This window comes from Cyclopterus lumpus, chromosome 25, assembly GCF_009769545.1.
Source record: "Cyclopterus lumpus isolate fCycLum1 chromosome 25, fCycLum1.pri, whole genome shotgun sequence".
In the NCBI taxonomy this organism is placed as follows: domain Eukaryota; kingdom Metazoa; phylum Chordata; class Actinopteri; order Perciformes; family Cyclopteridae; genus Cyclopterus; species Cyclopterus lumpus.
This window is the reverse complement of record NC_046990.1, coordinates 6,260,700-6,282,770: the sequence shown is the minus strand read 5'-3', so window position 1 is coordinate 6,282,770 and position 22,071 is coordinate 6,260,700. Positions and strand designations below refer to the sequence as shown.

Sequence of the window (22,071 nt, the reverse complement as noted above, 5' to 3'; positions counted from 1 at the left end):
GAAAGCAGTGGAAGCCGACACCTTTCTGGGAGTAGGGTTTTAGAACGCGTGGGAAAAACCCACATGGAAGTGGCCGCATGTTATTTCTAGCTGATACGGACTGGACACCATTGGAGCTAAGCGACTAGGCACTCATCACATCCCCCTACAGGTCCAGCCCCCATTTCTTATTTCCAGATGCATTTAACTTAAAAATGTACAAAATGTAGGGGAGTACGTTTGTGAGCGGCCGTTCTCGTAAACAACTCGCATTTAGAAATCCCCAAAATGATCGGTAGACGGAGATCTTCCCATTGTCTTGTATCTCAAGACGAAATCGGAGCCATTGAGACTGAAGAAAGGCTCAAATTTAAACAGCAACCTGACCAGTCCTTACTGTCAGCCAACCTACTCTTCTACAAGTCTACAACTCCATCAGAAGCAGAGCACACACACACTGGAGAAATGCAATCACGTCATGGCCAGAGTAACCTTGCACACACACATGCCCACGCTATTTAAGTCAGTAGAGTATATTAATATTATTGCATTGCAACTAGCAAGTGTTATTGTTGGAAAAGTCACAGCTTCTCTAGTAGCATTCCAGAAATGGTCAGCGCCTTAGCCAGTGATGAGTTATGTTCTATCCAGCTAACAGGAAGGAGCGTCAAATGCAAGGTCAATAGTGGAATAGGGAGGTAAATAGGCAGGAAGTAATAGTAAGCCAATCAGAGGTGCTTGCTAGAAGATTCAGCGGATTTGGAGATGGGCAGGGCTGGTAGCCATACTTTGGATAGAGGGGGGGATGTGGGTGGGCAGGTATTTTTTACCCAATCACTGATGACATGGAAGGGGGCTTCTGAGACTGATGTGTTCCTGATTGGAGAGCCCTGAGTGAGAGAGAGGGGATTCTGTGCAAACTCAAACATGACATATCAGACAGCAAAAACAAGTACAGTTCAACAGAGAGATCATTGAAGAAAGCAAACATTTTCAGAGAGAGAGAGAGAAAAAAAAAACATTTGAATGCACCAACAATGCCAATGGAGACAGAACAGCCTGCGGGGTAAAGTGGAGCAGGGCGCATGTGTGCTCTGTGGCTTTTTGGAACTGATACCAACAGCCCAATGACATTTTAAGACTCAAGTCGCCAATTGGTGACAGTTTTCATGCTAAAAAAATGGTGTTCTTTACCTATTCGTGTTTACGAGCACTATAAAGAAATATTTTAGTTGCAAGATATATTTGATCCAACCTTTAAAAGGAGCACTCCAACATTTTGGAAAACTTGCTTGTTTGCTACCAAACCCGCAGTGAGAAGCAGGGTGTGCTTACCTTCATGAAGACGACACTTTAAATAACTAAGATTACCAATATTGCTCCTTTGTGTTGTGGAAGTCCAGGATACGTGAGAAAATAAAACACAGAGCTGTCTGGGTTCATTCCATCATACAGAGATGCACTCAGCTCGGGGAATTACTTACGCTATCTAGCAAATCCAACACTGACTGAATTCATCTGGTTTACAAAAGCGGCATGAACCCCAACTAAACTGATTCTGATGTCATTTATTTGCAATTCACAGATCAGAAGGATCCCGAAACAACTACGTAATGATGATATATAGTGTCTGATGTCTTGCTTTGTCCTGTCTGTCTGCAAAATGACAAGCAAAGAGCTTTAACATGCTTGTTTTCTGAATGGAGGTTGGATGAGTGCTAGACTCTGCTAGCATTGTAGCTGCTCCATCCATCGACACTTAAAATAACGTAATTTAGACATAAATATGGTCCTGACAATATTGTTTCAGAGACCATTTTTGGTTTATAGTTTTGTCCGGTTTCTACTGTCAAGCTCCGGGGTCCCAGGGATGGCTACATAATGTAATTCCTCCATTTCAGATTTACTGTCTAGTTGAATATTTGAAATATCGACTTTGAATGTAATCGTTGCGCGTGAAAAGTTTGCTTTGTGTTTGAACACACAATGAGCAATGTAGAGTTTTTTTTCCCAAAATGTTGGAGTGTTCTTTTTACAAAAAGGCTAATAATAGCCGCCCACCTTCAAGCAGCAAAGTGGTTTGTCAAGTTAACTCATCTCAACGGTAGATGGAAATGACAGTGACCTACAAAACAGGGGCTTGATAGCAAGGTAGACGATTAAGTTGTGTTTCTGTTACTCTGTCCATTGGCTCTGTTGGTAATGCCACTGGTGATTATAACATTGTATTTCCCAAAGTAAGTGCTGAGTCCTTTTGTCAGAACGTGCAGCATCTTAACTCAGGCACAACGGGGGCAGCTTTATGCAGACTTTTGGTTCAGAGGGAAAAAATCTTCCTCAGCGGTAATGTTACAATGAGCACAATGTTATCCGAACCAACAAAACCAATGGCCAACGCTACACCAATCAACCCAAAGTTGTGATGAAATTTTGTTCTTTTCTTATTATTTAGTGTGTCATTTAAAGCCCTGCTTCCCTCTACTAGAAATAACCAAACAGGAGAAAAAAGACACGGATGGATCTACAGAACTTTACATCAATAGCAACACCTGCAAACAAAGAGCAGCTGGAGGAAAATGTGACACATTTGAAACTTAAAAGAAAGCAATGAGATGAGACATCATCTTGCTGAGTCTGTGCAGGACCAATAACCAGACAGCCTTCCCCACATGTCCTATCTCCTTTCTAACGTGATTCTATCCTCCAGAAACGTTGATCACAGTCTTAGCCGTATGAGCGAACTCGTTTTCTTTTGGTTTCTGATCTTATTTTTGGATTAGTCACATTTATCAATATCTTTTTTTTCTTCACCCCCCCCCTGGTGTTAAAGATTAAGCACCATCTTCAATCAAAATTCTGAAATGAAGGCTAGTTGAGGATAGTTTCAGGCAAAGAGACAATACCTGCGCTAGTCCCTCCCCCTAGCTGAGCTACCAGGCTGGTTATAGGTCACTGTGTAAAATGGATGTGTGGTATAAGGCATACCCCGCCCTCTCCTTTAGTTTCATATCTGTAATGCCGTCTTTGGACACCAGTTTGTTAAAAACGAGAATCCCAATAACCATGTTAACCTGCCGAAGAGAAGAGGGACATGATTAAATCAGAGCAAAGACACTGTTATCACTTCAGAACATGCAGATGTAATCTGATGATGACGATGATTATGAGGATGGCAGCATGCACGCACATATGATTTCAAAAACACACACATTATCTGTACTTACTGTTGGCTCTGCATTGTAAACACTAGACTGTACCATCCTACATGTTAATGACAAAAACTATCAGCCACACAATGAAGCATGAGAGTTAAACCATGGTTGAATGGATGGATTGCTAACATAGTAATACATTCCTTAATGTAGACCGTTTTATACATTACATATAAGCTGTGTGTGAAATCAAAGGTTGGGGGAGGGAATGTATTGGACTGCAGTGACTCCTATGATGCTACTGCTTTGGGGGTTCAGTCTAATCTCTCGTACAAGCCACTGTGAAGGCGCTCAAGAGTGGGCCGGGCCTCCAGTACGGGTGCCAATGGGAGCAGTAGCTCTTTATTGGAGAAGCAGCTTGTGTTAAAAGGACACCCTGAACAAGCTGTTCCCTTGTAGGTGGGGAAGAAGCTTTGGGAAGGGAATCAAGGAAACTGAAGCTAATGGATTTGAATAGTGAAACAAGGACACTGTGTTGCTACAGTGAGTATGTTGGTGGGACACCAGGAGGGTTGAGATGATGGTTTATTTATAAATTTGTCTCTGTATGATATTCATGGTTAATGTAGCACGGCCCTTGTTCTAATTTAAACAGCAGCTGCAAGAAAGGAGCAAGTGGAACCCCTAACTGTGCTGATATTCAATCATGTAGAGGCTATATTCTCCATTATCTTCTATATTGGTTTAATTATTAATTCATTATTGAATTATTATGAAATATACATTGGACATTTACCAACGCCACTATTACATTGTAGTTATCCATGTTTTTTAATTGAGCAAAAGCCCCCAAAATGCAACCTGACACACTATAAATACTTAATAATGAATCATAAATAATTAAGTGTAAAGAAAAGGGGAGATACATAAGATAGGGGAGGAGAGGAGGTAGTAAATGAGGAAAAGAGCATGCACCAAGGAATTGGGGTAGTAAAAAGGAAAGATGGAGGCAGGGATGAAAAGGATGAAGTAGGGACGGAAAGGATGAGGTAGTTATAGTAGGACCCGGGAAATAAAAAGGAGCATGTTAATAAGAAAAGGAGGAGGCAGGGAAGTAAAAGAGGACGTTTACAAGGACATGAGGTGGCAGGGAAGTAAAGGGGGAAGGTTACGAGGGAAGGAGAAGGCAAAAGATGGACGTTAGTAAGACAAAAGGGTGAAAGGAAGTAAACAAGCATGTTGACAAGGAAATGATAAGGCAGGGAACTAAAGGAGGAGAGTTGACAAGGGAAGGAGGAGGCAGGGAAATAAAGAAAGATCACGAGCAGCAGACATGGGCCAATAACTTTGCAATGATCTAATTTGTATACCGTTTCTATTTACAATATAATGTATTTATTTTATTTTTCTCATTTTAATATTGTGTTTTCGTTAAGATTATTATTGTGAAACATCCCTACAGAATAAATATGGTTTTCTTTTCGTTTAAAGTGGCTTACAACTCCTACATGTTGCATATTGGTCATATATATATATATTGGTCTAAATATGAACTAGTGGAGAGGTTTTAAAAGCAAACCGGCAAAGAAAGACTGAACAGGAAGGAAGAAATACCAAGACGACAGCTGCAGCGGGTCCAACAAATGCATAGAGAAGACCTCCTTCCAGAGACAGCCAGCAGCTACAAGAGAGAGCAAGACAAGATGGACGTGGAGAGACATGATTACAAGAAGGAGAGATGATGGCAGGGAAGGGAAGGGGGAAGGAAAGATAAAGGGTTGTAAAGAGGAGGGTGAGACACCAGGTGAACGGTAGAGGACATGACAAGAATGAGGATGGTAAAAGACGAATGAGACGGAGAGAGAGGTTAATTATGCTGCAAACATAAACCCCCATTCCATGTGCAATATCCCTGCATAAATAGTTAAAGAGGTGGAGGTATATACATTATTGAGACATAGGAATACATGCTTACTAGCTTGGTGTTCCATATCCTTTTGCCTTGGTGAATCCCACTGAGATGGCCACCACTAGGGCAGGGAGACCTGGGAGAAGGATACAAATGCACATTAACACGGGCCGAATGAGAGAGACCAGATGAACCACTTGACGAACACCGGACGGAGGGGCCCACCCCAGCCGAGACAGAGGAAACGCTTGCGTATGATGCGGTTCCTGAGGCGACCGGTCACCGCCATGTACGACTGCCACGCCTCCGTCAGAACCCAGCAGAACGAGGACAGGAAGAAGAAATGAAGGAACGCAGCGATCAGGGTGCACAAGACCTGAACGGACGGGAACACAAGTGGAGAAAAACAAACGGCGAGGGAGATTCTCAATGAATCATTCTCAATGAATACGAAAAAGCTGGCACATTGGTCTCAGGACCGGCTCTCACCTTATTCCGTGTCTGAGTCTGTCCGATGAGAATCAGGGCATTGGAGGAGATGATGGAAAGGCAGAAGTTAATGAGGATGACTGAGCGCTCAGAGCGAATGTATCTGCAGAGAAACAAACGACAACAATGATTGTGGTTTTCACCAAATTCTTACTCTTGTAGATTCTAACGCGACAGACCAATAGACAAGATCGTGACGGTCGCAATCGATGGATAGAGAGCAGTTTGAGAGCAGTGAGTCACTTCCAATCAGTAGCTATATGTATCCGTCCCACGGTGACAAAGGAAGCTGCGATAGCGGCTGCTCGGGGCAGTTAGGTTACATCACAACTATCCAAGCAATACGCAAATGATCTCAGCAACCTGCACAGCTGCATAGATGTCATCTCTGCTTGCTCTCCATGTGGCTATTTTAGCTTTGTAATTTGATGGATGTAGCGAGGTAGCCAATTAGCTACGAAGATGGTGTCCAACAGGCAACGGCTGCAACCATGCAAGGTGCCACCTGTCTATCAGGACTATCTAACCATTCATACACTGAAGGTGCTACCATGCAAGGTGCCACCTTCACCTTCAGTTTATTTGAATGCCACTGCATTCAAATAAAATAAAATATAATTATTCTTTGATTAAAACTAGTGTTAAGAGGTTAAACCAGTCATAGTAATATATATATATATATATATATATATATATATATATATATATATATATATATATATATATATGTTATATTGCTGCGAAAGAAATCTGCTTACAAAAAATGGATTTCTCACCAAAAACTACATTTTACAAGATTACAATTTAAGGTATCATAATAAATTAGGTTATAATCCTATAGTAACATATTTACTGAATAGCACTTGAATGCATCATAATGTAACTCAATGCCTCCTCCTTCAGCGTTAGCTGTTGGCTGCGTTATTAACCTGCTGCTTTCTAGATTTGTTCCCAGTGCAGCATTGTCAGAGTAATACTTGTTATCACTACTGATCATGGCAGGATGAACTGGTAACAAGGATCCTGGTAACGGAACAACTCTAATTGAAACCTCTCGTCAAAGAGTGATCTCCAACTTTCTCTTAAAAACCGACGCAATGTCTCAAAACAAGACGCTTCATCTCACCTCCAGACAGACACGTAGATGATGATGAGCAGCAACAATGTCAGCGAAGACACTCCGCAGCCCACGATCAGCGTCACGGATGGCAGCTGTGTCTTATCCATGTTCTGAAAAGTAAAAAGAAGGACAAATAACAGCAATGGAGCAAAAGGAGCGCTGTTGTAAATACTATCGTGAAAGAAAAAAAAAAAGGCTCGAAAGCACCAGCCGCTAACAAAGCGGGAGAGGAGCTTCGGCCCGAGTCTCGCCGAGCCGCGTGTAAAGACTTTGACAGGAGCTGTCAGCAGATGAATGCAAACGCAGAAAATAAGAAACTCCCGCGGTGACTCGATTTGTTGAGAGCTCACCTCCTAACTGGGTCACTGGCGGTGAAAATGCAGTGGTCTGGATTTTCCTTTCCATCACTTCAGTCCGATGCGTTTCAGGAGGCCAAAGTTCTCAGCCATTTGGAGCTCGAGTTGGAAAAACGCTGCTTTACGTGTTAATCTCACACAACCTTGAGGGAATCTAAACGCCCTCTTGTAATTACTATATCAACACGGGATTGTTTTTCACTTCAGGGCTGCACCCAAAATTGACTTCCACGCGCTGAAATGGATTTTAAGTCAATAAGACACATTCAATACTCCGTTTGAATCGAATGCTGGCATGCAATCTGAGATCTAAATATCTTAATTAGATCTGGAAAAACTCACGTTGGTGCAGATGTTTTGCAGACAGTTAAGCTTCCAGGAAGAAAACTAATAATAAGAGTCCCCAGCTGATCCAGTCCCACTATTCTAAATCCAGACTGCATCCTCCTGTCTCTCCACTGTGTGACAGATACACACATTCTGGTACAGCCCTTCTCTGACTGGCCCCAACATATTTAACTGGTTCTCAAAGGTCTCTCAAGGAAAACCTCTCTTTAGACGCTGGACTCGCCATCTTTGGTTCTCGATGCTGAGGGATTACTGTCGCCACGACTCATTCTGAGGGAATGGAAATCGCCCTCTCCCCCTTCTTTCCAGGGATAAATGGCTGACATGGTTTCAGTAATAGAGATGGAAAGACTCAATTTATGAATTCTCTACCGTCAGGGAATCATTTATTACTTACCTAGGAGCTCGGGGAAACTCGCTAATTTATCACGGCCCTTGCTTGAGATCTAAGCAATAGCACTCTGTACGACTGGTAGACTTTTAATTTTTAATTTTTTTTTAAAACAATTATTCAATTGCATCTTACTTATTTCTACTGTTTTAATTATTTCTATTTTATTCATTTATTCTTACTTTCCCTGCTGGACATGTAATAAGTCCCAAAAAAATTCCCAGAAGCAATAATGCGATATAAAACTAAATTATAGAAAAAGCAATAACTACTACCATGTAAACAGAATATAGATTTTTTTTATTTTGCATAATCAAATATGGGCAACTGTGCTTATTAATGCCAGGCCCGAAGATCAAGTAACTATCCACACAACATATCCCGATGTTCATAACAGGTGGAGATGGGTCAGATTATTTATTCTCTTAATGTAGCGGTGGGTCTGCTCATAACATGTGTTTTTTTCCTTAAGATGCTCGGTGGCATTAAGGAGCACATCATGTTGAACGCAGCGTTTGGCTGCTCTGGCACTTCCAACAGTGTTGCCCCTCTGACCTCAGCACGGACAGGTGCGCCCTGTTGCGTTGCACCAGAGATGTCACGGCCGACTGATGCGAGTTACATCACAGCAGCGAGGTGAGAAGTGACACCGCGAGTAAGAGCGCCAACAACACGCTGCGATGTCAGCCATGTTCATGATGTTGGGCTCTGTGGACGCCGACGCGGGCACTATAGAAAAATGGCCATTTTTAGGATTCAACTCAAAAGACTTCTGATTTCATTGGAGACCCACGGGCAGATGATTGGAGTCAGGGAGTGTAAGTGGCCAGCTGGCTGTACAGCCGAGTGTTTATGGTGGTAAGTGGAGTTGTAAAGGTTAGTGGGATGACTTCACACACCAGAGGAAGCCCGGCACAGCCTCGGGGAGCTGTGAGCTCAACAAAATAATAATTTCACTGCTTTAGCTCTAAGTGAGAGGCTTTGCTACCCTGACATGAATACAATTATGTGGGGAATGATGCGCGCGCATACACACACACACACACACACACACACACACACACACACACACACACACACAATGCACATGCAGGTGTCTGGCATCCACGGCTGGAGAGGAGTTGGCAGCCTCGGCTGCAGAGCAAGGTGACTTCAAGGTGATTTATGAATAAACCACGCTACTACACACGCACACACACACACACACACACACAGGCTATAAGACTACCATTCTTTACTATCCTTAAAACTGATAGCTAAATACCCTGCATGCTACGGCAGACATTGTCTTAGTTGCCATGGCTACACTGTACCATGGCAGCTGCAGCAGCAGGGTGGGAGGCTGTGTGTTAATGCTGCTTGGGATATTTGAGCTTGCCAATATTGATCTCTAAATATAGGCCCACTAATTAAGATTTTTTCAACTAACTGTCTTGATTACAATACTTAAAACAACATTCAAAGTTCTAGTTCAATATATTTATACATCCCTTTATCCCAACTTTTCTTTTAGAGCATCGCAGGGACAAGAACAACTTAACAATTGATTAAAAGTCAATAAAGCTTTGTAGTATGAAAAAGATATAGAGCACAGGGAAGCAAACCAACGATCAATGTACACGCAGAGAATGGAAGTAACCTTGCCCACATGGTCTGGCATCCCTCGCCTTCAAGCCCTTTGATACCAACAACAGCACTGCATCCTAACAGCACTGCATCCTAACAGCACTGCATCCTAACAGCACTGCATCCTAACAGCACTGCATCCTAACAGCACTGCATCCTAACAGCACTGCATCCTGCCACCATTTTACCTCCGGCGGAAAAGAAAAGACCAACACAGCCAATACAGCTAAGCTCCGCCCCCCCCCCTCCCCCCCCCCCCCCGCCCCGCTGCTACTCGTACTCGTAGTCTATGTATTGACCAGGTATGTTGTCTGTGTTACACTGTTTGAAATTCTGAAACACACTTTTTGCCAATAAATACACAATAATACATTAGACACAATTCATTCAAAACTAAAATAAATGTGTTGTTTGCTAAACACTGCTATAGGAATACCACAGTCAATGACCAATCACCTGTACCCAGAATGCACTTAGAAAACAGAGCTTTAAATAGGAATAAATACGATTCATGTTTGCTATTTGGTGTGAACAGCAATGGAGAAGAATCTGGAGAGAGGGTTTGGGGATGGTCATTGTGTCTAATATTGTTAAGAGTAAATGCGTATTGACAATAAACACATTGTATTTGTGTATCATCTTCATTTACAGCAGGCTACTCGTAAAAAAAGACTCGTCACTTCAATGTGCAGTTTATGTATTTTTTAATGTTTTCTGTTTTCGTGTGCAGAGAGGGCCATAGTTTTAGAAATTGTGTTTTAGCAATTGCAAAAAATCCTGTAATCTGCCATCTCATTAGTTTGAAATAAATATGACATGAGGAGTAGTTTCAACACTATATTGTTACTGGTTAGCTTCACACTGAACAGCAACAAAGGTTTCTGGAGAACTTCGAGGAATTTATGCAATAATCAACATTTTTACAGCTACAAATTATTATTATTTATTTATTATCCATTATACTAAAAAAACAAATATTGCCAAATCCTATTCTGATCTCAGGTGAGTGCAGCTCTTTTTCAAAGAAACTTTCCCCCAGCTCTACTGTTAGTCTCTTCCATAATTTTTTTAAGGAATTACTTTTAAATGATGTCCATACTCTTCATTATTCCTAACTTGTATGATACAACCCATAATTCATTACTGCTCTAGAATGAATAAACTTCAGCACACAAACCCCCCCTGACATGTAGATGTTTAGCAGAAACAATTCTAATTTGAAGCTGACAGCGTTGCTAGAGGACAGGTCAGGGGTTCAGAATTAATTTACTGTGGACCATGAATGTGTGTACCAAATTTCACAACAATCAGTCCAATAATTATTGAGATACTTGAGAAATGGAAAAGTCTGGGGTGTTCATCATGTGAACCAACTATGGATGTCCACCAATTGGTGTGCCCTTCCATCCAGAAGAATAAGTCAACCTACTACTACTGGTAGGGTGGGAAGAAAGGTCAGAGAATACATCCTCTGGGAACCTTGACTATCTGTATCACATTTTAGGGATTCACCAAAAGTAAAGCAGCATTATCCTTTGGTATACGTGAATCTCTGAGTACAGTTTTGCAGCAATCCATCAATTAGTTGGTTACATATCTCCACCGGGACCAAATTTGGAGACCGGCCGTCCGGTAGACATTAACATCGCAAGCGTCAAGAGAGCAGCTAAAAATGGCTCTTGAAAAGAAAGCAAGAAATAAATCGGGGGCCAACAATCCTGAAGGTAGTTCCAGAGGTAATCATGGAAACACAACGAGGCTCCATGCAAACCATCTCCGATAAGCCATGCGGTTGGTGGTTGGGGTGGCGGGTGGGTGAAAATGAAGGGGGGCCAGGACATGTTTCACCCCCTCCCCACTCCACTTCTAGCAGAAGATAATTGGCTGAGTTTATAGCCTGTCTTGTCTCCAGGTTTGATGTGTGCGCCGGGGCCAAGTTAATTAAATCCCTCTGATTAATCTGCACTGCAAAAGCGAAAGGGGGGAGAGAGACACAGATTACGAGTGCAGTGGAATGGAAAGGCGTCTGCTGAGACAGACAAACTTTACCTTCCTACTCAGCCAATGACGGTGGCTCGGCTGGAAGCCTCACGCAGCGTCCGAACGAGAGCGCTCCCATCAAAAAATAAAGTGACCAGACTGCGTTATTCCACATGAGCAGACACGGGGACGCTCCGGCTACCACCACGAGGAAGTCCACGGGATGTCATTTCCTTTAGCAATCTATCAGATGAAGCTGCTGCCAATATTAGCGGTACACAAATGTGATTGCTTGAACAAGATGTGCTGGTATCAATTACACACAATGGAAAACGTAAATGGAGAGGCTGCATGATAAAACTACTGATGCAAATATGAAAGAAAAGTGATTCATGCGTCTTATTAAGTGGGGCTAGTTGTAAATCTAATCCTTCAATTAAAATAAGAATGAAGCTAATCAAATTGAAAATACAATACTCAATCTCTATTGTAACCCAAGACAAACAGCGTATTGATACACTCTGAAGGCTAACTGATATTAGAGCTCAAATAATTAGTCAATTAAGTGATCGGTCATCCGACAACTCTATTGCATCCATCCATTATCTTTAAGAGCTTATCCTGTTCAGGGTCGGGGGGGGCATCGGGCGAAGGCAGGGTTCACCCTGGACAGGTCGCCAGCCTATCACAGGGCTCATCTAGAGACAGGCTCACATTCACACCTATGGGCAATTTAGAGTAATCAATTACCGAAGCTGCATATCTTTCAGCTGTGAGAGGAAGCGGTGGGGGGGGGGGGGGGGGGGGGGACCTGGTGGAGAACCCATGCTGTTGCGGGGGGGAACATGCAAACTCCACACAGAATTGAACCCTGTGCCCTCTTGCTGTGAGGAGATAGCAAGAAGTATTACCACGAATAATTTAAAAAAGTATTGCAAATTGATTCTGGCAAATAACACCAAATATGGACTGAATCCACTTTCTCGCACACAGTATGAATCTTGCTGCTGCGCCGTATAAACTATAATAGGTCTAATACCCTTTCAATAATTAAAAGTTATTTCTAGTTGTGAATATGTGTGTATTCAACAAGCTAAGAAATGAAACAGAATGAACGTCATGGAGTAGTTTCTACAAACGTTTCTTATCGGGATTCATAGTGAACAATTGGGGGTAATTCATACTTTCTGTGTATTGGGAGCTTAGCATAGCGACCGGAAGCAGGAGGAAACGTAACTGGATCTTGTTTGTTTCATCCGGGGATTTCAGGGGAAGTTACATGCTGGAACTACTTTTTAATGCACAGCTTCTGCAGTCTCGTTGTCATCTTGAGGTTGCCAGGAGACTTCAGGAAGAAATAGTAGGGTATCTGTCTTTTTGTTGTTGTTTTTTTTGCCTGGCTAACAGACATAATAACCAGGGAGCTTTAAAGGTGCTGTTAGATGAATTTTGGTACTTTTGGAAAGAGCTGCTGGCTCCAGCTACATATTTACTGCGCAGACATCAGAGGGATATCAGTCTCGCCGAACGCTCAGCAAGAAAGCATATGAGCGTATCTCACACAACGTTAAACTATTCTTTTTAACTTGACCTTCCATTTGCAACACAGCGTTCAGGGCCACAGAACAAATGCTTCTCTTCTGTAAAACATCTGCTGCCCATTTGAAGTCTGTATTGTATGTTGACGAGTAGACACACATTTGTACTCCAGTACCTCAGTTATCAATCTGTGGTGGCCCCTCCAAAGATTAAACTCAGATGCATACATGGTGGGATCCAAGAATGATCACACTCCTGTCGTCCTGCAAACTTCAGGCAAGCCTGTTTACTTCCTTGTTCCTCTTAGAATGTGGGCTAATTGGCCCAGGAGGCTTGTCCCTGCATCTATCCTAAAGAGAAAGGCTTACAACATCCACAATGATACAAGCACGTTCATTCATACTCTTCCCCAACAACACACACATACACACACACACACACACACACAGATATAGCAGTGGCAGTAGACTGTGCTCAGGTTTTTGGGACTTTTGCCTTCGACTGCAGTGCATTATTCCCCCCCCCCCCCCCCCCCCCCCCCCACCTCAGTTATCCCCATTTAAAAGCCTGCAGCGTAGTTGGACTGAGCAGGATAGACACGAGGGGTGGCGGCGAGAGAGTAAACGAAGTACTAAGCAGAGGGGGAGCGCTAACATATAATGCAGCCACTGAGGGTGAAAAATAGTGTGATGAAATGACAGAGGGGGTAGAGATTAGAGGAGAGGGCTAGAAGGGAGAGAGGAGCGAGAGCAGGAGGAGAAAGAGAGGTTGGGGTGTTTATCATGCTGGGGCTGTAGGAGGCTGCAGACAGAGCGGCTGGGCCATTTAGAAGCTACCATGTGTTGCAGTAGGAATAATTAGCGTGGCATCCGAGGCTGTCTTCACAAAATAGCGGGACGTGGGGAAAGGGGACAGCCAAATGAGGAAAGAGAGGAGTCGCCTTTTCCTCCATCTCTAGGAAAAGGAGGAGCAGCTTCTCCCTCTGGGTGCTGTGAAGCCTTCAAGCTAGACAAAAAAAAAGCTGCAAACAGGCTGTCGTCTGCACAGGTGGAGGCAGGCTGCAAGGAAGACTGCAAACTGTGGACGCCCCGTTATCCACTGATGACTATTAGCTTTTATTCATATTTCACTGATGTACCAGGATCTGAACGAGACTAAGAGTGTGCAGCCATGCTAGTGGCTCTGGGAAGCTGCACTGCAGGGCTTGAAGCTAATATGGTGCCTATAGGATGGCACCATATTGACAACGCTAATGCTGCTTGCATAATGCTTATGATATTCAACACATAGACTGCATAAAAGAATTGGACGTATAGTCACGATGATGTCACCCATTGGTTTGTAAGGACCGTCTTGGCTCGAAGCCTAGAATTCAGCATTTTTGCTGTCGCCATCTTGGTTTCTTTTTTCAACCAGAAGTGACACAAGAGGGCGGAGCTAAGAACAAACAAACATCGAATAACCAAAGTCCTTTCACGAACTTAAATTGTAAGGCAAAAACACACCCCAAAAAAATTATTTAGCATTTACAACCCAAGTTGTCAAGACATTTAATTCAAAACCACAAACATCATCGATGTCGGTCGGCTTCATCATCTGGTAACCATGTGCATCTGTTCAAAATATGGTGCCAATTGATTGTGCTGGTGGCCCTAAATGAAAAGCCAAGGATCACCAACATGTGTAGGCTCTTGGGACCATGAACGTCAGCTTACAAGTTCATGGCCACCCATCCAATAGTTATTGAAATCCGTCTGGTCCAAAGCGGTGAACAGACCGACCAACAAAAAGCCAACCTGCTCTCCCTCCAGTCATGCTGGGTTTTATTGTACTGACTCAGAAGCAGGGCCAGACCCATTTGGGGCCAGATTAATATTCCCTAATGAAAATAATCCTCAACAGCAGTAAAGGCTTATTTATTTGGGAATAAGCACAACATCTCAAGAAGTGCTCAGGCCCTGCACGGTATCATTGACATGGTAAATAAATTGAGTGTTTAACCAATTACTAATTACTTTCTTTGAATAACCCATTCATGATTCGGTCAATGACATGTCGATAGAATCAGAAATGCTGGACGCTGTCAGTGATATTGCTGGAGGCTGTGAAGGTGTGACCAAAGTCTGCCGTCATTATTCAACGATGCGTTGATTCGTTTTACAATAATCGTATTAGTCATTTAAGATACAATGGGGAATTTTTTTAACTAAAATGAAACAATCTCACTTTTAATCCCGATGCCTCTATTTGTAAACTAAACCATCAGTGAGAAGATTGGCTTTTTTCTATATGGTTGTTTTTTTTATGCCTGCTATTGTTGCCACCGGGTCCAATTCTGGTGAAATTGGATGAAATCATGCAGGTTCACTATAAAGCCCTTGAGCTCCGACTCCAGCAGGATGACCAGCCCGCCGTGGACAGACCAAGACACGGCTTCTCTGGAGAGCCGACAACATGTGAAAAGGATGTCAACGTCCCTCCATTAGACATGTAGCATCTCTGTGTGTACTGTAACTGTGACTGCCCAACGTTAAAACACCAACATGATTTGGTGTGTGAGAGGAAGCTAACCAGCTGGAACAATTCACTTCAAAAGGAAGCCTAATGACAAGACAACACCGATCTCATGACTGTAGAGTAGCTATGAAGCTGAAGCCAGAGAAAAAAGGGGGGATGCTGCATTGTGGAACTATTTCTTGGCCAACAACAGCCGGCCACAGTGTCATGTTGTCACGCCGACGTTGCCACGTGTGCTATCATCAGGACCAGTAGCGAGATGCTGTGCTCGGCTATCACAATCACCCTGCGCCATAGCTGGAGATGTTACACAGAAGACAGATGGATGAACTGTGTTTTGTCAATAACTAGTTCCAGCATGCGACTTCACCCAAAACCACAAACCGTCCCCCTTCCAGTCTTTATGCTATGCTAGGCCAACCAATACTTCCCAAAATGCCCAACTATTCCATTTAAATTGCCACTGACTCCTCAGTCGACCAATCAATCGATGAGCCAATAATTTCAGCAGCGGGCGCACAAACCAGCACCTCTATCAAAAAAATGATGAAACGTGCTCAGTGGTGGTAAACCCGAGCTGTCTCCTCCCGGCCCAGAAAGCGCACTGCCCCCCCCCCCCTTGTCTTTAAGAAAGCCTCGGTGCCAATACTGTTACCAGGGCAACTGGTGAACAAACTGCTTCCGAGGCAATTTCCAGTCTAATAATAACTAATCACGCCGAATGAAAATTCCCCACAAAGACACTGCCCTTGCCCCAAAGAAACTGGGGCAGGTTTGAGTCACCGGGACGCTGCTGTGGTTTTTAACAGACATGTCCATCCTTTCTCACACACACACACGCACACGCACACACACACACGCACACACACACGCACACACACACGCACACGCACACACACGTGCGCTGTAGCTGGACACAGATCTCTAGCCTACTGTATAGTCTTATTGAACTGTGCCTTTCAGTTCAGATGACCAGATTGCCATGCAGCGCCCCTCTCCATGGGGGCCTGGTAACCATGGAGACGCAGTTGACAGTGTAATATGTGAAAATATGCTAATGTGTGAACGAGAATTGTTTCAGATGGAATAGGATGAGTGCGTGTGTGTGTGTGTGGGGTGGGGTGGGGGGGAAGCATGCAGGTAGGATCACCAGCTATAACATGATGTTAAATCCCCCCCCCCCCCCCCCCCCCCACACACAGTGATGACCACCATCTTAATGCACAGGAGAGCTCAGCGCTGCCCTTCCTGTGTGCATTTCCTCTTGGAACACAAGCAGTTTATCTCCTTCTAGGTGCAACATGAATAAAGACCCCCCCCACACACACACACACATATACACACACACACACACACACACACACACACACACACACACACACACACACACACACACACACAGGCGATAATAACCTAATAACCTTGCAGCATGGCTTTGGCATGTCGAGACAGAGAAAAGGAAGGAGGGGGAGAGAGGGAGGGTCTGTTGATATGTAATGACAATGACGCCCTTTGGAGCAAAAAAAAAACAAAAACAGCTGATGCATTCTCATAAAAAGCAACCCGTACATTTTTTTTTTAAAACACATCTGCAATAGCGTGTACTGTCTACGGAGTGAAGGGAGGGTGTCGGACTTACCATTTCGGGATTTAGCCGTGCTAAAATGGCGAAGGTGGACAGTCTGTCACACACGCATTTGGTTCGGAATGAGTCGACTAGCACGGCTTTGCAGCCCCTGGCAGACCAGGATCCCAGCAGAGAGGAGCTGCACGGGAGGAAAAAAAAAACACACGCGCGTACGCACACGCACACACACACACAGACGGACACACACGCACACACAAACACGCACACACACAGAGAGAGAGAGAGAAGCGACGCGGTGAATAAAGACACAGTCCCGGCATAAAGAAGACACTTGAGCGGTTCAAATCCCACCGCGTTGCATTCGCAGCTATTTAATCCACTTTACATCTCCGCCGGTCGCGAGCGAAGGCGAAGAGAGCCGAAGTGAAGGCGGCGACGAGGAGGCTGCGAGGCGGCGTGCTGCAGGTCTCTGCCCGGACACAATGGAGCTACCGACACACTACCAACAGCCCCACAGATGTAGTACTGCTGTTATAATTAGTGTATTATTATAATAATTATTATATTAGTAGTAGCAGTAGCAGCATTACTATTATTATTATTGTTGTGGTAATTAATAATAATAATAATAATAATAATAATAAATAGTATTAGTCGGCTAGTAAAATAATTACGAATATTAATTATGAATACATGTTACCCATATTGTTATACCCAGTGTGCACATAAGATATGAATTTAGTTTTTTTTTTTTTTTTACAAAGCCCCTGACTTTTAATAATAATACCATTTGTAAACTATTTAAAAAAGAAAGAAAAGAAATGAAGGGCATACTACAGTTTATGATGCAGGCGTGTAGTGGGTGCTACAAACATGGCCTCTTCAATGATTATCACTTTATTTATTTATTTTGTCGTCAGGTAGAGCAGTTATCAAAGACTAAGCATGAAAACTAACAAATGCTCCCCATCAGAGCTGTGTTGCCATGGTAACAACCAATTACACATGCTGGCCACTGGCAACAGATCATATCAGAAAACGACAACAACAAAATGTGTAATTAATAGCATTCATAATTCCCAGACGCTTGCTGGTTCACTGACAAGTCTTACTGAGACACTCAAATGGAATGGACCCATGTCATTCATTACACATGGGCTTTTCCTGCTATATTACAGGTCAACAAAAAGGTCCCCTTTTGATGAAAAGATGACATTTAATTTCTGATTTGCTGTAGTCCTGTGTTTGTTTGACCCGCTCATCCACCCTGACCTTTTCCTTATGCGGAAAGATACTAAAACGTATTCACGTTTCCTCCAAAAATTAAAAATAAAAGATTGGGAGGAATGATGTTGAAACGTAACTGACAATGCAGCTTCGAGACAAGGCTGGCTACTGGTAGTAGTGTTACATGTCTTCTGATCACTGGAAGCTTAATCACCACCAACACCCAATAGGAATGGTTAGCAATAGATTTTGACTTCATCAATGACGTGGTCAAAATCGTTTAGACTAGAGCTTTGACTTAGCGTCTCATCATTCTTAACTCACAATATATTCAAGTTTCTTTCCTTCCAAATATCTATTTGTTTCTGTTCTGTAGTTTATTGTGTACTACACTTCTTATATTGTGTAGTGGGTTAAATGGTGAAAGGACTTTTTATGTCAGCCCCCAATCAAGCAACAATGTTGAAAGTAAGTTGTGTCAAGGTTTTTGTTTTTTTTCCAGATGTTTTTTTTGCAGAGTCAAAGTGGTTTGTCACACTGCGGCTGCAGGGTTTGGTCATTTGACACCTCTGGCAATTAGGCCAAAAAAAAAAAAATCCATTTGACTGGGGCCCCTGACACAGACTGGCCTCGCGCTGCTCTGCTCCAGTGCGCGGAGAAATTAAAAAAACAAGTCCAAATTGATGAAAAAGCAGCCAAGTGTCACCGACGACAGATTTCAATTCTCCTCGCGCAAATCAACATCCACTCGATCGACTCAAACTCACATTGACTCGATTGAGCAGCAGCGAAGCTTTTCTGACTCAAACTTGTACTCCGGCCACTGAATCCTAAATGATTTTTGTGAGGCACTGACCAACAACGAGCTCTCAGAGTGCCAGTAGTCATGGATGGTTGTTCGCCAGAAGCTCAAAGGAATCTACGGACTCATTTCAAATGAGTTGGTTATTTGACTCAGGCACTTCCATTTCATTCCATCTTTGTTACGCCTGGCTTCATAGGTTTGCTTTGATTTGATCCCTTCCACAGCATTTGCTGGTGCGTGATCATCTTTTCCTCTTCTTGAGGGTAGATAGATAGATAGATAGATAGATACTTTATTAATCCCCAAGGGGAAATTTGTTGTCATAGTAGCGCCCAACACTTTGAAGACACCAAATGGAATAGACTAAATAAACTAAACACACAAAATAAAATATAAGAACAGGGATGACAGCTATATACAAAACATAAAATAATATATATATATATATATATATATATATATATATATATATATATATATATATATACACAATAGAATACAAATAACTGTGCAGTGTGTATTAAGGAAATTCAATAAAATTAAATGTAAACAGAGTGTGCAAAATATGTAAAATAATCGTATTGAGACTGGATTAAAACCAACTGGGTAGTAATCGGGTAGTTCACGTCCGTCTTCAAAACGTTCATTTTGACTACACTACACATCTGTAACGGGTTTCTGTCTCTATCGATGCGACGACATCTGCCCAACGACGTATAAACACCTGGCCAAAATAGCCCAAAAAGCTCTTCTGTGCTAGCTGCTGCTCCAGTAGGAGTCTCCAGGACCACATCTGGCCGTGACCGCCCACACAATCGCAGCCCGTTTGAGGACATTCTGTGTCCTACATGGACAATGGTGAAACGTGACGGTGCCAGGGCACAGCCAAATGCAGAGAACATGACGGGGTAGCCTCTAGGTCAATAAGTTGTAGTTCCATCACGAGCCTCCAGAACGGCCTGCGTCATAGATTCTAACAGTATGTAGGGGCTCGACTGATGACATGAACGGCATATTTGTTTGTGCGCTTGTTTGTCTGAGGAATAAAGACAAACAAACAAAGGTCAAGTAGTGGATCCCATCAGGCGCTCCAATCAAATGCTAAACGACATATTACCTCATGAAATATATTAGTCATTGAATTCAATCTGAAGGTTTCTTCCCTTTTTTCCCTGTGAAAGGTTATTTTTCGCTGATCCGATGTGAGTTTCCTTGGACAGGGATGTCGTATGTGTACAGATTATAAAGCCAAAGGCAACTTTGTAATTTGTGATATTGGGCTATACAAAATAAACTGAATTGAATTGAATATTTCACCTCATTTGGTGCTTGGATGACGTCTAATACAAAACCAAATTTCCCACAGGCGTTTCCTTTCATTTGTCACCTGTCTGTGGACCACCTCAACAACAGCAACAACCTCAGCAAGTGATAACCGAGGATATTTATCACAGCCCTCACACATCCACTGGTCTGATAACATCATAGACAGAGGTCTGCAGACTGTGTTTGGTTGTGTGTGTGTGTGTGTGTGTGCGTGTGTGTGTCGGTGTGAGAGAGTCAGCCCCGGGAAGTGACTCAGTGCTGACATTAGCACATCACCTCTAACAGAAATCCAATATATTAGGACCCAGTGCAGTTTCTCTGTGTGGCTGACATGGTTAAGCCTCTCTGTGAGCCTCACAGTGGCCCGCAGACAGTCTTGCCCCATCGTCTAATTGGATAATTACGGTGCCGGTCCAGCAGCCCTGCATGGAAGAATGTCCTCTGCCAACAACCGGCCACATGGATAAAAGGCAGCCTGCCAGCACAGAGGAAATAAAGGAGGCTGATATGTGAAAAAAGGACATGAGGAGGAGGAGCCCTGCTTGTTGTTTGGGTTCCGAGATCATGTATTTTATTTGCGATACACAGAACAAGTTCATATCTGAACTTTTGTATTTTTAGGGGCATTATTTATTGTCGTGTTAATATGCATTCCGATTATGATTCTTCATTTTTATTCAAATGTCACATTCAAAGTGCTGTAGGAATTTTTGCGTCGAAGCGGAAGTTAGTTCCCGCGACAAAAAGCCAACGAGACTTTCTCATTAGATACTTTATTATTTCAGAACGAAGCTTCCGTGGCAAAACGTTCATGATGGATACACGTTTTTGTTAAGGGTTCAATGCAGTCACCAGAAGTAAAAAGCTATAGTTAGGCCATAAAAGACCACTAACACCACGGTCACATGACTCCACGTCCCCACCACGAGGCTAAAGGAGGCTAGTGTTCTGGTCAAAACCCGCCTTTTAAAGACACGTACAAGCTTGTATAAAAAGATGTATTACTGATGTGTTTTTTTTTTTAATTGTAGAAGAAAACTTCAACATCTCTAAAGCTGGTGTTCACCGCAGACCTTATTTCAGGCATCCACACAACAACACATTAACTTTGAGCTGAGGGAACCGGAAGTGCAGGACACGCTGACTCATTTCCTGGTTTTAGGGCTCGTTCCTGCAGCACTCTAGATCATTATTCCATTAATTTGACTTATCAGCAGCTAAAACAAGACTGAGGAAGTCATCAAGGTTATCTCGGCTTGAGCTTGGGAGACTACACATCTATAACGGAAACCATGCACCATGGGGACATGTCACATTGCATTATGGGAATTGTTGGATCCAGGGTTTTTGACCCATATACCAGGGACTTAAAGTCAGTGTTTCTGCTGCTTCTGCTGCGTATGTTTGTTTCTATGTTATCTTTCTTTCAAAAGTCCCCCAACTTTATCCAAGTGTAATACCAACATGTTGGAGAAGGACTGTAAATATAGATTTTTACATTTCAACATGAACAAATACATGAACATACAGCCTACTGCTTCTCATCTTTACCGTGAAATTATGAATCAATATGTCGACTCACTGATATCATTAATTGTATTGCTTACTTAGAAGGTACGTTTAATTCACTGCACACAACATTCTTCATAATAAAATAAGATACGTTATTATAGAATGTGTGATGTGGATGAATAGTGGCAAACCAACGGACAACCAACG

At 42.9% G+C, this 22,071-nt stretch overlaps 1 protein-coding gene across 1 annotated transcript in view; it reads right to left on the bottom strand.

Moving 5' to 3' along the window:
- The window catches only part of adgrb1a (adhesion G protein-coupled receptor B1a), a 92,752-nt gene that overhangs the window by 16,272 nt on the left and 54,409 nt on the right, over window positions 1-22,071 (bottom strand). The window contains exons 17-23 of the mRNA XM_034528919.1: window positions 17,046-17,172; window positions 6,656-6,759; window positions 5,530-5,632; window positions 5,266-5,416; window positions 5,107-5,176; window positions 4,746-4,812; window positions 2,965-3,050 (exon numbers count right to left, since the gene is read on the bottom strand). Coding sequence (XP_034384810.1) covers window positions 2,965-3,050; window positions 4,746-4,812; window positions 5,107-5,176; window positions 5,266-5,416; window positions 5,530-5,632; window positions 6,656-6,759; window positions 17,046-17,172 — 708 coding nt within the window. The remainder of the gene's footprint in view (window positions 1-2,964; window positions 3,051-4,745; window positions 4,813-5,106; window positions 5,177-5,265; window positions 5,417-5,529; window positions 5,633-6,655; window positions 6,760-17,045; window positions 17,173-22,071) is intronic.